The following is a 14,923-nucleotide window of genomic DNA, read 5'->3' on the forward strand; positions in this document are numbered from 1 at the left end:
AAAAAAAAAAAAGCCTTCTGTGAGCCTGCAAGCATCAACAACCTCCCCGCTGGCCAAAATAAAAGGAGCCATGCAACATGGGAGGAAACGGTACATCAGCACAACGATAATTGTCTGGTTTGGTCCGAGCAAGGCCCGGTCGGCGGGTAAAGCTCAATTACCGGCGGCCATTATTGTCCTGTGCCTGTGGCGTGCAGGAATGGCATTACAAAAGGTGCGACTGGACAAAAGCGGAGGTGGGAGCCCCCGTCACGCTGCTTTTTGCCATCAGCCCTGACAGATGGCGTCTGAGGCCGCGGCAATGAGCGTCTTCAAAGGGCCTGGGTAATGTGATGCTGCATCACTGCCACATAAACACATACACACACTCGACAAAGTATAAAATAAAACATCAGGTAGGCTTGCTTGTTTGGCTTCTTGGCCTTTGAGGAAATCTAGTGATAAATGTTCCTTTTATCGCTGCTCAAAAATTACATGTTTAAAGCTCTGCCCCCACATTGACTTATTTTATGACACATCTTCCTGTTTTTAACCAGTTTTATTCTGTGCGTGTGAATCTTGATGCAAAAGTTGTGCATTAGTTACTACAGAGGACAGCTATAAAAACTTTTTTTTTTTTTTTTTACAGTATTTGTATGCACAAGTGTAAATATTAAAGTTAGGCATCAGGCACGAGAGTCGTGATTACATCCAAACTCTCTCCTGAGGGTCTTGCAACTATACTACAGATCAATGTCAAATCTCCCCTTTATCTCCAAAATTCTTGGAAAAAAGGAGGTTGAGTGTATTCACATGTCAACAGTCACACATATGCCACATACCATGTGGAATCTGAATCAAAGGGTGTGAAAATAGTGTGCCATCAAAGTTACTTTTTGAGAAAGGAGATAGCAGGAGGAAGAAGATGAGGAGGGAGGAGGTGCGACTTCAAACCCTCACATGAAAAGGAATGAATAATTGCATGCGCTGTTGTTTTTTGGTGCTTACGATTGAGATCGGCGGAGCCGGGAAGCTTTGATTACACCCAGCCTTCCTGAAGTCTTGAAGACCCCCCCTCGTGAGTCCACTGCTCCCCTTCCAGGAATCCCTCATTCCTGTTCAAAATGGTAAAAATGTGAGATAGATGACAACAATCCAAAGTATGCTTTCTGAGAGGTAGAAACATCAGTCCAAACTTCAGACAGTGTTCATTTTAAATAGTCTACTGTAGGGACTGATGCACTTTGATATCAAATGTCACCTACAGTCATGGAAAAAAATATTAGACCACCCTTTGTCACCTTTCATCACATTATTATGCTGGCTCCAAATATATGTATTCATTTAACCCCTACTCCTCAAGACCTAACCCTTAACAGAAAAACTTTGCTCATTCCTATCTACCCCCCTTCCTAAGCAGAAGTGGGGGGCTAGTTAGGATTAGGGGGCTTGGGTATAAATTTGGGGTTAATGAAACAAACAAACAAACGCCTATCCGATACTAGAACCTCACATCCTCACAGTTGTCCAACATCAGGAGCCTTCCTCCTCATTTGAAGACCCTGGTGGCACACGAAGCCGATTCAACATTGTTGTGGCAAACGAAAGAAGAAGTATTTCTAGAGTCATTCCGCTCCCTACTGGCGACAAAAGACTTCACTTACAAGCGCAATCCCACCGCCTCGCCTCTAAGTGGCGCCCGAGGGTGAACAACAGCTTCAGCGCTTCAGTCGAATGTCGCCGGTGGTGACGAAACTGCCTGAAAAAATACAAACAATGGGAAAGAAACACAAGAAACATAAGTCGGATAAGCATGCATATGAAGGTATTTAATCAACCGATACATTTATCGCCGAAGGACTCATAAACTGTTTTTTTTTACGTTGAATTTTAAATGCTTGTTGTACAGACGCGACGGCATCTTCACCGAGGACTTAGCTTCGATGCTAGTAATATCACCGCTAAACTGTCTCTTATATGACCACGTTTATGTTACGATACTAAATGTAATGTGGAAAAGTCGACTTAAGATAAAAACTTTCCAGTGTATACCTCATTATTCGCTTTACACGTTTGCAGCTGTCACTAGACTGTTGTCGCTGCCAGATAGCTGAGCGAGTGAGCGTTAGCATTTCGTAATGTGGTTTGCCGTTAGTTCGCCAGCTAGCTAGTTAGCAGTTAGTTAGCATGTGTGAATGGTTGTTGCTTGCCGTTATTTGCTTTAGCAAGACTTTGGTTGTCGTTGTTAGGTATTGCTAAGTATGTATAGATACCTTGACAAAAGGGACACTTTTCTATGTGAAATTCCATACGTTCATATGTTATTTTGAATGGCATTTTATGCAAGTAAAAAAAAAAAATTAGATACGTTTTTGAAGCTTGTTTGGTATCAGGAGGAATAAATCAAATGCTAGAATGCAAACCTCGTTTGGAATAAATTGATTTTTGTTGAGGGGGAAACATCTTGAGATGTTATTTTCAAGCCATACTGCCCAACACTTGCATGTCTTTCACATTTGTTTTTGCAGAATATGTAGAGAGACCGCTCAAGCTGGTCTTAAAGGTATCTGGCAATGAGGTAACCACGGGGAGCTCCAGCCGGGACACTTTTTATGATGACCAGTCACCGGACTGTGATAAGGCCAAAGACAAGAAGAAGAAAAAAAAGAAGGACAAAGATAGGAACTGTGGCACACCCGATAGTGACAAAGGAAAGAAGAAGGTAATGCAGCTTCTGTTCCTTGGTGATTTTGATTGATTGATTGATTGATTGATTGATTGGCGTTGTTACTGTAGGTGATCAAAAAGAAGAAGGGCCGAGAAGTGGATGCAGAAGACGAACGGGAAAACTGCAGGACTCCGATTCGATCGGAGCTGGATAAACTGGAAGGTATCCTCAAAAAATAAAAACTTCTTTCCTAGATAATATATTGATTTATTATTATTATTATATTACATCTTCAGCAGAGAAAGAACAAACCCCCCTACAAGAAGCACTCAACCAGCTCATCAGACAACTCCAAAGGTATGCCATTATTGTCATGATTATTGGTCACAATTACAACAGCACCTTAACCCACGAGTGCACAAAATTGGGAGTTTTTCCAAGTTGTCTTTTTTTTTGCTTTGTGTTGCAAACTAAAATTTGAATTATAAGCAAGCTTCAGATAGAAGATATGCTGCCACTCAGGTGAAGTGGCAAAATATGGCGCAGGAACAGTATTGTAATACCCTCGCATTTGGGCAAGGAGAGCCACCATCGCTGATACTTTCAGCCGTTTATTAGCCCTGAGCTGGTAACCAACCACTTGCAATGCTTTTTGTCTTTACTAAAAACATATCATGAAAAATTTGAGTCTAGAAGCGATTTCAATTTATTCAATAGGCATTATCGATTTGACATGAGTAAAGTGGGTTATGAGCTTGGTCATGGAACGAATGAAGCCAAAGCAACCACGGTATTTATCATGCCATGTGCTTGTTGTCGTGGACAGGAAAGACCCCAGTTCGTTTTTCACCTTCCCCGTGACAGACTTGATCGCTCCGGGCTACTCGGTCATCATCAAGCAACCCATGGACTTCAGCACCATTAAAGACAAAGTCAAGAAACAATGCTACACTTCTTTGGATGAGCTCAAGGTAGGAATATTTGTAAGCTATATTAAATATAAAGTATTGAAATATTTTTTTCTCCCCTACATTTCATGTTAGAAAGCCTTTTTCCAATTGGATAAATTTTCTTATACATGTAACATACTAAAATGACAGCTTGAAAAAACAGCTTTGAGACATTTTTTTCATGTTTTTGTTCAAATCTGATTCAGAATTTCTGGTCGACAGCTTTTGATTGTATTTTTTTCTTTACATCCCTAAAATTACCACATTTTCCATGACAAAAGTTCCCAAGGATAATTTGTAAAAATGTAACATTCAATTAAACAAAAAACATTTTCAGATTAAAATATAAATAAAAACCTAAATGACGATTTTAGCCCTTTGAGCTTTCACATGCAATTTATTGCAGTTGTTATTGCTGTCGTCGTAGATTGACTTCAGGACAATGTGCGAGAACGCAATGGTGTACAACAAGCCCGAAACCATCTACCACAAAGCCGCTCGCAAGCTGCTGCACTCGGGCATGAAGATCCTCAGCAAGGTACAAGGAGCAGACCCACCACACGGGGGCAGCAGAGCGCTTTTCAAACATTCCTCCACCTACAGGAGCGTCTGGAGAGCCTGAAGCAGAGCATTGAGTTCATGTCCGGTCTGGATCCGTCTGACAAGGCCGCCGGGAAGTGCCTGCCACAGGGGCTGGCCTACCTGGTGACCAAAAGAGAAGCCAGCACAGAGGGCAGCGAGCGCTCGCAGACGCCCGGCATGCCCAGGTTCCCTTCAATCGTTACTACCACTTTTCTCTTACCTTCCAACACTCAGCATCTGCCATCAAGTTTTTTTTTTTCTTTCTTCTGATGCCCCCTTTGAATGCTCTTACGTGAAGCCGCAGGCGGAGAACGCTAGGAATGTCTTTCAGCGTGTCTGGTCTTGTTCTGTGACGTCTTTGTGTGCGTCTTTGTCATTCTGACTCCCATTAAAATCACATGTGACGTCAAGTAGTGATCAAAACGCCGCCAGAAGTGCAGAAACATCTTCCCTACGAAGAAACACAATTTTGAAAGTTTGAACGCTTCCACGGAATGAGCAGAAATTGTTTAGCAGCTACAACAAAAGCATGTCAGTGAATGCGGGTTGCTAGCATGCTAGCTATTTGCATAGAACTGCAGAAATAGCTCTTGTTTAAGTGTCACCCATATCTACAACACGTGTTGTTACGAACATGCTAGCTGTTAGCACTTTAAATGTTTTCAGTGTTCCCGCTGCCACAAAAGATGTCCTGATGGTGCACATTATACTCGGCGCAGACTGAAGGATAGCGCAGCAAACTGAAGCCTCTTTTGTCGCCTTTCATTTTCCGGCAGACCCGACAAGGACGTCAAGGAAGAAGAGGCTGAGAAAGAGCTCGAGGAAATCCGCAAGGTCATCGAGGAGTCCGGGGGGAAACTGTCCAACAGAGTGCTGCAGTGCGACGTGAGCAAACATGTCCGACAAGGCAACGACTTGCCTTGGTGGAGGTCTGCCTTCATAGTTAGATTTGTTTTTTTTCCTCCCTAGTTGGAGTTTAGCAGGCAGAAGCAGGCTGATGGCTCCACCACTCTGGCTTTTGTCAACCCCGCTGATCCGTCAGTAGGAGGTAAACTAGAAGACACATTTGCAAGATATGGAGGATGCTCAAATCCCATTGCAGACAGAGCGCCCCCCCCAATTTGCACACAAACGTGTTTTTAACACTCAAAAGCAAAACTCTGCCGATTGCTTCCACAGAGGCGGGCCACTGCCCCGTCAAGTTGGGCATGATGTCCACCCGCCTGCACAGCGGCGTTAACTGCCTGCAGGGCTTCCGCGAGGACAAGAGGAACCACATCACTCCAGGTACCCCCACCCCAAAAAAAAAAAACACGCTCACTCGAGAGATTGAGTTTTCCTCTGACACAAAGTCCTCCTCAAGTGACCTACATGAACTACGGGCCGTTCACGTCCTACGCGCCCGCTTACGACTCCAGCTTCTCCAATGTGAGCAAGGACGACTCGGACCTCATCTACAGCCTCTACGGGGACGAGTCCAGCCTGCAGGGCTCGGACAGGTCAGTTTGTGTATCACAAGGACCGTATGCGCCTCGGGAAGCTTGCAGTCGTATTTGTGGTTTGGTTTTTGTAGACGTTTCGTAAAAGCGTTAGCATCGCCACATAAATGCTATTTGTTAGCATTAGGCTATCTGCACTTGAAGGCTAAATGATGTGGTTGTTTTGAGTACACAGTGTGTAATTCTCTTTGTTTAATGTTTGACAGTAAACTTGGACTAGTATTAAATTATGAATATTTTATTCCAGCCAGCTAACGCAAGTTGATGCTTCATGCAAATAATGAGTGCAAAGTGACTTCACTTCTAACTTGCTTCACACAAGTAATGACTTGTTTGATTTAACCAGACTCGCATGGAACTTGAAAGTGAAGACGTGTGACTTACCCCCACCTCTTATTCCATAGTTATCATAATCATTTGTTAATCAATACGTGTGGTCGGCAGCTTGTCCGAGTTCCTGTCCAAGTCGGACGAGTACGTGTACAAAATGGCCGACAACCTTCTTGACGCCATGACTAACGGCGAACATTCGAAAAAGCTGAAAGAGACTGAACCGGTAAGGTGTTTTGTTTTTTTTAAACACAATGTCATTATTAGTATAACACAACAGGAACTTGATTGTGTTTGTGCGCCCAGCAGGTGGAACAGCTTTCGCAAGAGGACAAAGCTGACGCAGAGGTGAGTCAAGTGTGTGTGTGTGTGTTGGATTCGGAGGGTCCGCACACCTGTTTGCCGCCTCTCACATTCCAGCGCAAAATGTCAGTGAAAGTAGGGGTGGGGGGGGGGGGGTCGATCCTCACCAGCATGTGACGTTTGCAAGTCAAAGCGCATGTTCTCCAGAGCAGCTGTGTCAACATGGCGGCCGCTCACTGTGATCCGAATGGAAACGTCTTCAAAACACGACCAGCCGAGACCCCGGAGGGGAGTTTAGTGTTTTCATTCGCCGCCTGCTGAATGGCCCCTCACAGCGCGCACACACACACTTAGTCTGTCTTGTTTGCCATTCTTGGCCTCCTTCCAGTTCGCTCTCATCCCCTCGGCTCGCCAGCCACAGCTTTATTACACGGACGGTATAAGTTTCCGCCAGCAGGATTGCTTATAAGATCTCGTCCGGTTATGGCGAGTCAGCAAATTTCACTGCTATGCTGTCAGAACTCAAATGTTTAGTCCCACATGAAATGCTGATTTTTCCAACCCGTGTCTGTCTGTCTGTCTCTCTCTCGCCTTCAGGCAGTCCAACCGGGCGCTTCGGGCTGCAGTAAAATGGAGCCTCTTGATGCCGAGGAGCTCTCTGGAGGTATAAGAAGCCATCAACACAAGAGACATTACTCTAACAGACATGATGTACCTTATTGAGGATCAATAAACATTGATCGGGTGTTGTCGTGGCAGCAGACGTGCAGCAGAAACTGGACGAGACCACGCGGCTCCTGCGGGATCTGCACGAGGTGCAGAGGGAACGTCTGAGTACCAAACAGCCGCCCAACATGATTTGCCTGCTGGCACCCAGCACCAAGGAGCTGGAGCTGGGTAAGAAAAAAAAAAAGAAAGAAAAAAAAACTAATTTCTGGACTATAAGCTAAATTTGATTAGGCGTGGCAAAATTTTTGTGTTAATTTAAAGGTTTTTTTTAACACGCAATTAATGACCGCCCCTTACTTGGAAAGCCTGTACTGGAGGGATTATTATTTCGCAATAATAAATTTAATAATAATGCATATCAAGTTGTATTTTAAAAATGTGCAGAATTTCATAAGTTACTTCATTTTAAAGATTAGATAGCCCTTCATATGAAAAGAAAAATGCACTGAATTGTCACCAATACAATTGCAATGATGCCATCTAGTGGCAGAAAAATGACCAACACAAATTAATATATTTGTTTACAGTACAGTACATCTTTTTAATTTTAACTTAATTTTATGAAATTATTGTATCAATTACTAAAAGATACAGCCATATTTCTATTAGTTTAACACATTTTCCACTTTAATGTTAAGAGTATGAAAACTTACAAAAAAAACATTTTATCGTACATTTAGAACAGATATAAAATTTGCAATTAATTATGAGTTAACTATTGAAGTCATGCTATTAATTACGGTTTTTAAAAAATTATCGCCCGACACCCTTAATATTTGCATTTCTTAACATGCTTTGAACCCTGCGGCTTGTACAATTTTGCAAAACTTGGAAAAATAAATAAATCTTGTTTTTGTACATCTGCCTGCAGCTGAGAAAGTGACATCCAACCTGGCCGAGCTGACGGGTCGAGTGGCGCCGCGTGACATCAGCAGCATTTGGGCCATCAGGAAGGCCATGGGTATCGTTCTCCCTCCAGAGCCCCTCATCGACCTCACCACGGGTGAATACTTTCATCTCATTTCATATTCACTTTCATTGTATTTGATCATAAATCATTTGAGAACATAAACCACATTGTGCGCCCCTTTTAAATATGATCAAGATTGAATAATCAGTATTCAGTCGGAAACTCACCAAAATGTCCTTGTTGTGTTTCAGTGCGGGAGATGGCTGAACCCATGGACACCACACCAAGCTGTCAGGATGCACCGCCCATCACTGCTGTTTCATAACTTTAAAAATTTTTTTGTACAAAAAAAAATCCCCATTGTGTGAGATTGAATAAACTTTTTTTTTAATGAACAAACCATACATCCATTGTGAATAATTTATTCAGAACATTTTGTTCACACGAAAAAGAAAAAAAAAACGTGACAACTATACAACAGTGTTAATCATAATATCCACACATTTGAAAACAAGATGGTGGTTGGAGTAAGGCCACGAGATGAATGCTCCAGAGTCGGTCCTTCTTCGAGAAACGACACGCCTCACAAGTAAGCAAGTAGCAAAGTAGCAGGCATGACGACAACAATCCGGACATGATTACATGCTTGTCAACAACACAGCTATACAGATTGTCCCATTAAAAATACACGCAAAACATGACCCCCGCCGCCGAACCACAACACGTGTCTTGCTCATTACACAGTAACAAAGCCGACAAAATGATCCACAAACAGAATCCATTTTTTTTTCCATCGGACACAAAATGTCTACAAAATTGGTTTAGTACAATACATTTTCTTTCATGGTCATTAAAGTACAAAAGTCCTCCAAGGGCCATAATACAGTTTCTCAAGGTATGTGTCTCTTTTGGGGATCCACAACATGAATCCCCAAAAATCAGCCCTACAACATCAAGTTTACCAATTGACACAAAGTTTGGGTGAACAGAATTTGATGAGGATTTGACATGAAAAAGTCTGTACCGGAATAACAATAATTGACAACAACAAAAAAGGGCCCCTTCCCTTTTATCATCCATCCATTTTCTATAGTACTTACCCTATTCTGGGTTGTGGGATGCTGGAGCCCATCTAAGCCAACTTTGGGCAAACAACCTGGATTGGTTGCTGTCATTCACAGGGCGCATAAAGAGACAAACAAGCATTTACGTTCACAACTGAACCCACGCGGCCAGCACGGAAGTCAGACAAATGAATCACTACATTCTGGAACCTAAATCACTTCTTTCTTTTTACAAGGGGACTCTTGAACATAAACTCATTTCACCCCCGAATATCAACAAATAACATGATGTTATAAAGATCTAGATATACAATCAAAGTCGTATGTTTTTTTGTGTAAAGGTTTTGTTTTGTCCATTTCCGGTTCCATCCCGAGCTCATCCAGCGCAGTTCGACTCTTATTTCCTCATAGCCGTTGATAGAGAGAGTTGTGATTGGTCAACTGCTGGTCACATGACATATGGACGCCATGTTGTTACGAGTCGGCCAAACTCTATCAACGACTATGTACTTCCTGTATTTGCAGCACCACCGCAGGACAACCGCGGTATTACAGTCCCTCCTTGTGCAGCGTAAACACTTACCCCATGCGTGCAAGCGAGCGTTGCATTTTTCTCGCGATCTCAGCTGAGTCCCATGCCTTGCTGCTTGTTGGTGTCCGTGCACACGAAAAAAGTCTTGAGCTCGCCTTTGCCTTTCACGCTGATGAAGCCGCGGCACTCGCACGAGTAGCCCAACTTGTGCAGCACGTCCGACGTCTCTTCCGTCACCTGGCGGGCGACACGCGTAACATTCACTTAGAATTTGGCTTTTTTTTTTCTTTGGCTTGACTCTTGGACGTACTTGTATCTTTCCCAGTTCGCCGGTGCTCTCCATTCTGCTCGCCACGTTGACCGTGTTGCCCCAGATGTCGTACTGAGGCTTCCTGGCGCCGATCACGCCGGCGATCACGGGACCGTGGTTAATACCTGCGGGAACAACGAAGAAAACTTTAAAATGATGACTTTTCCAGACAGTGTGAAATGGTGATAAATCAAGTGCGGAATTGTTAAGTGCTGAGGAAATTTGGCAGCGGGGAAGTCACGGGAGCTTCGCGTTGCCAAGTAAGATGACATAAGCTTTCCCATCCGTCCTCACTCGCAAAGGGATGAATGTTTGTTTGAGCGCACACTCACCCACGCGCAGCCTGAAGTTGTTGAAGGAATGTCGGTTGATGCCGTCCAACTTGCCGACAAGCGCCACGGCAAACTCCACCATGATGCCGATCTGAGCCTGCTGACGTTCCCGGTCCTGGACGCACACACACGCCGTTCGTTTTTGGTCCACTGGGATGAGTGCAGCTAAAATGTTGTGGAAATTGTCTCGCAAAAGTCAAATATGGATTACATCGGCTTAAGAATTCTGCCAAGTGGAGGAGACAGTGCACAAGTAGATGTGAAGCGCTACTGGGTGACGCAATTGCTTCCTGTTGCTTCTCAATTACACGTCAAGGGTGGTTTTACTTCATTTGAGTTTTATTCAAGGTCATTTTTTGTTTGATTACTATAACTGTTTCATGCATTTATTTATAATTGTCATTTAAAAATAAATCATATATTTTCTTCGTTTTTACCCTTAATTTTTAATTTGTATTCATTCTTTATTTTTGTAATAATTGTCTATTATTTTTTTATTTTAATCATTTTTGTTACTTGTATTTACTTGTTTTGTTATTAAATTTTCCTTTATATCTTTTTTTAATATGTTCGTTTTTCTTTATTTATATTTGTGGTCATTTTTTCAAATTATTCTTATTCATTTCTCCTTTTTATAGTATTTTTCAATTGTTTCAGACTTTTACTTGTATTCATTTTTAAATGTATTTTATTTTGTATTTTCTGTCTTATATTTCAAAAATTTCTTTGCCTTTTTGTATTAATTCCTATTTTTTAATCCATTTAATTCTGTCCTCAGATTTTATATATATATATATATATATATATATATATATATATATATTTTTTTTTTTTTTTAAATATATTTATTTCATCTTTTATTTTCATTTTGAAATTTTTTTTTGGGGGGGTGGCGTCAAAAAGAGCAATAAAAGTAATTTCAATGGGCATCAATTATACGAAGATTTTCGCTATTGGTGGTCCGGCGCACTCCCTATCCATACATGTTGTCGTATTTCACTCTACACGGGTAACACTCGGCAAAGGAACCGCGTTCCATATGCAACAGTTCCTTTCAAGCGCCCCCTTCAGCCAGCCCACCTGATTGTTCTCCTGACCAAGCGTCCCGCTGAGGCCGGCCGCCGCCATGTACGTGCTGCCGATGGTCTTGATCTTCTCCACGCCGCTGAACTTGGGCTTGGACAGCAGCTGCGGGGACAACAACGCCATCGTCCAGTCATGCGACGATTCAATGGCACGGAAGCAAAAGAAGCGGCGGGATGCCAACCTCGTCGAAGTCTGCGATGATCTCGTTGAGGAGCCTCAGGCACTCCAGGCCCTCCTTGTTGATGTCGCATTCCGTGTAGAACTCCTTGAAGTCGGGCACCGAGGCGAACATCACGCACACGCAGCCGTATGACTTGTAGTAGAGATCCTGTTGGGAGGGGATTTCCATAGAACGCAATCACACATTTGCATAATTACCCCCCCCCCCCCCCAAAAAAAAGCAGCTGCCGTCTCTGTTGGGGACATCCGGCACCTCACCTCGTTTTTCTTGTTCTCGCCCACAAAGAGCGAGGCCACGTGGGCGGGCAGCACGTTCTCCAGCAGAAGGCGGTTCAGGTTCTCCCGGGTCTCGATCTCGTCCTGCTCCGTGTGGTTCTTGTACTTGAGCAGGAAGTCCTGACGGAAGACCGACTCGTTCTGATGGACACACACCAGGATTGGTTGGGAGATGATGATGATGATGATGATAAAGGGTAGAGTAGGCGAGTACCTGCTGTGAGATGATGAGCATGGTGACCAGGAACAAGGTGATGTAGATGCAGCTCATCACCTGCGGATGCTTCATCAGGCCCACCAGCCTCACTATCGACGCGTCTGATAGGCTGTGCACAACAAACACACCCACTCACGCTTGTTTCTTTTTATTACATTGTTGTTTCTTTATTTTCATATTGTTTATTTTTTTTATTTTCCCTCAACTTTGTGATATTTAAAAAAAAAATTTTTTTTTTTTTTTTTTGTATTTTGACTATTTTCTTTTTAAAGAATCAAATTTTTCCTGTACTTTTTATTTGGGGAATCAATTTTTTCCATTGTTTTAATTTCAATCATACATATTTCTCATGTGCTAATGTTTAATTTTGAAAAGTCATTTTTAATACTTTGTGTTAAAATTTAACATTTCATAACTATTTTAATTCTTGCATTTTGTCATATTCCTCATTTTTTTCTTATTTTCTTAATCTCCATTTTATTTTCTATTTTAATTCTTATTTTGTCATTTTTGTAATTTGAATTTTAAATTGACTTTAATTTTAAACATTCACATTTTCCTCATGTTCTATTTTTTCTTTCAGTTGTGTCTCTTTTCAGTTCACTTATTTAATAATACATTTAGAAATTCTTATTTGTAATTTTAATCTTTATTTTTTGTGCTTTTAATTTTTATTCAGGTTTTTATATTCAGGCTTATGTTTATTTTTTTTACATATTTTTTTTCTTTATTGTTCTTAGTTTTTTATATTTACATTGGGAACAGGAGCCCATTAACTACAATTCGAGTACTTTTCTTCCAGAGTTGAAAAAATATCTATTTATTTAAGGAAGGCATTTATTTTATTATTTTTAAGAGGATAACCAACTCGACAACTAACTGTGGTATGACGTAGTAGCACTGATATAATAGAAACGTGTAGTCTAACATGTCCGTTCACCAAAGATGAAGAATTTAGAAGGTGCTGCTATTTTGGTTAACGATGTAGATTATCAACAGAGATAATTAAATTGACTATTTTTCATCAATCAGTCTTTTTAGTCGCTTTTATTAGATTTGGTGCGTTATTAGAGTTTTATGCACATTTATATGATCTTAATGAATCACATGTCCCACATAAATCCTTTTAAAGCTTGTTCCGGAACAACTGTCCATCAAAATAAAGGTTGCATAACTCTTTCTACGTAAACACATAGGTCTAAATCCCTCCTAGGTGACCGGAGACTTGTCGGCTTTTCCACAAAGCGCCTCTCTCGCTCTCTATCTCTCACTCTATTTTTTTTTTTTTTTTAATTTCTTCATTACAGATCTTATCTTGGTATCAAGTCCCACCTGCTGCAGTTGCCGTCTCCGGTAATCTGAGCGTGGAGGACGCCTGCGTAGGCCACAAAGAGTTGCTTGTTGGTGCTGAGGATGATGATGTAGTACGCGCTGGACGTCAGGGCGAGGAAGAGCACTTTGAGCTCCAAGCTGACCCGCAGGAACACGCTGCAAGCCATCAGGGACAGGATGCAGCAATACACAGAGTACTGGAGGGAAAACCGAAAAGGAGACGATTTTAAGTCATATCTGTGTAGGGTGTAACAACTGGTTAAAAATTGATCTTCTGAGGTAATCGTGTTGGTTGAATCCATTCATGAACATTATTGCATGGGCCAAGGACTCATTCACTGCCATTGACGGCTATAAACGTCAAAAATTCATTTTAACTATTTCTATTCAACATTTTTTCCCACTTTTGTTAACAAGAGTATGAAAACCTAGAATTTTTTTATTGTACATTTAGAACCGACATAAAATTTGTGATTAATCGTGAGTTAACTAGTGAAGTAATGCGATAAATAACGATTAAAATTTTTAATCTGTCAACCCTAATTTTTAAAAAAAATTTTTTAAATTCATTCACTACCGTTGACGGCTATGAACGTCAAAAATTAATTTGAACTATTTCTATTAGTTTAATATCCCCCCCCCCCCAATTTTGTACAATACAATTGTTTTTCTAGGTTTTCATAAAAAATTAAATGTAATTTTAAAAAAAAACAGTTAAACTAATAGAAATAGTTCACATGAATTTTTGACGTCTATAGTCGTCAATGGCAGTGAATGAGTTAAAATATTTCCTGTCATATGCCTTTTCTAGTTGAAAATCCAATTTTTTTTTTTTTTACAAGTGGGGCGGCAGGCAACCTTCTATTTCCATTACAGCTATAAAGTGCTAATCCGCTCACAGGCAGACAAAAGAGTCCTCCCTGCAATCCCAGTGGCTCGGAATCATTTGCGTGACCCGGGGCGGGAACGTCACCACTGGAACAGTCTGGAAAATGCGCCTGGACGAAGCACTGAGGGAGAGAAGGAAAAGAAGGTTGGAAAATTGAAATGAGCCAAAGAGGAAAGCAGAGTTTTTTTTTTGTTTTTTTTTTAATGGGGTGTCTTGTTCACCAGGTTGAAGACGGCCAAGAGAACGATGACGGCGGTGGTGACGGCGGCCAGCGGGAGACGCACGCACGGCTTCTTCACCACCGCCTCAGAAACGGACGCCAGCCACTGGCAGCCCGACAGCTTCTCTGGAAACATGCGCTACACACACACACACACACACACACACACACACACACACACACACATACCTGTTTATATGGTATAGACTGACAAATTTCAGAAACAGGCCCGGTGGTGATTTAAGTTGACACACCTTTTAAAAGGGTTTAGAATGATGGGAGTAAGGCTAAATCACTTCAAAAAAATTGAGAAGAATTTAGCACCCTTCAGAGCTTAGAAAAGAGGTTAACAACCTGAGATATCAGACCTGACAAAATGGTGGTTTGGGACGACACTTGAATTGTGGTTTACAAGGACAAAACAGGATTAAGGTGACTTTAAAGGGACAAGGTAGTCACGCCCCCCACCACCCAAAATTAACATAAATACACCACCTGACACCACTATGCATTAGGTGAACAGAACCAAAAGAGA

General features: G+C 41.7%; 2 protein-coding genes across 8 annotated transcripts in view; one reads left to right on the forward strand and one right to left on the reverse strand.

Moving 5' to 3' along the window:
- Positions 1-1,651: 1,651 nt before the first annotated feature.
- On the forward strand, positions 1,652-8,354 carry brd7 (bromodomain containing 7). 6 transcript variants are annotated; one of them, XM_077562908.1, is made up of 17 exons: positions 1,652-1,804; positions 2,508-2,701; positions 2,776-2,869; positions 2,944-3,004; positions 3,474-3,618; positions 4,025-4,135; positions 4,201-4,364; positions 4,956-5,064; positions 5,149-5,227; positions 5,359-5,466; positions 5,543-5,678; positions 6,123-6,234; positions 6,315-6,356; positions 6,909-6,975; positions 7,071-7,208; positions 7,912-8,043; positions 8,202-8,354. In XM_077562908.1, the coding sequence occupies exons 1-17, from the start codon at positions 1,714-1,716 to the stop codon at positions 8,273-8,275; spliced, it is 1,857 nt and encodes a 618-aa protein (XP_077419034.1). In that variant the 5' UTR covers positions 1,652-1,713; the 3' UTR covers positions 8,276-8,354. The 6 variants fall into 6 exon arrangements, with proteins under 6 accessions (XP_077419034.1, XP_077419035.1, XP_077419036.1 ...); XM_077562909.1 differs by having other exon boundaries at positions 7,074-7,208; XM_077562910.1 differs by having other exon boundaries at positions 6,318-6,356.
- Positions 8,355-8,356: 2 nt separating this feature from the next.
- Positions 8,357-14,923, reverse strand: part of adcy7 (adenylate cyclase 7) — a 54,160-nt gene continuing 47,593 nt past the window's right edge. For both annotated transcript variants that reach the window (XM_077562904.1, XM_077562903.1), the window contains 10 exons: positions 14,390-14,527; positions 14,179-14,289; positions 13,280-13,476; positions 11,945-12,056; positions 11,713-11,871; positions 11,456-11,602; positions 11,269-11,376; positions 10,189-10,303; positions 9,857-9,981; positions 8,357-9,783 (listed from right to left, as the gene is read on the reverse strand). In XM_077562904.1, the coding sequence (XP_077419030.1) occupies positions 9,637-9,783; positions 9,857-9,981; positions 10,189-10,303; positions 11,269-11,376; positions 11,456-11,602; positions 11,713-11,871; positions 11,945-12,056; positions 13,280-13,476; positions 14,179-14,289; positions 14,390-14,527 (1,359 nt within the window). In that variant the 3' untranslated portion in view covers positions 8,357-9,636. The remainder of the gene's footprint in view (positions 9,784-9,856; positions 9,982-10,188; positions 10,304-11,268; positions 11,377-11,455; positions 11,603-11,712; positions 11,872-11,944; positions 12,057-13,279; positions 13,477-14,178; positions 14,290-14,389; positions 14,528-14,923) is intronic.

Source organism: Vanacampus margaritifer, chromosome 4 (genome assembly GCF_051991255.1).
Source record: "Vanacampus margaritifer isolate UIUO_Vmar chromosome 4, RoL_Vmar_1.0, whole genome shotgun sequence".
Taxonomy (NCBI): Eukaryota; Metazoa; Chordata; class Actinopteri; order Syngnathiformes; family Syngnathidae; genus Vanacampus; species Vanacampus margaritifer.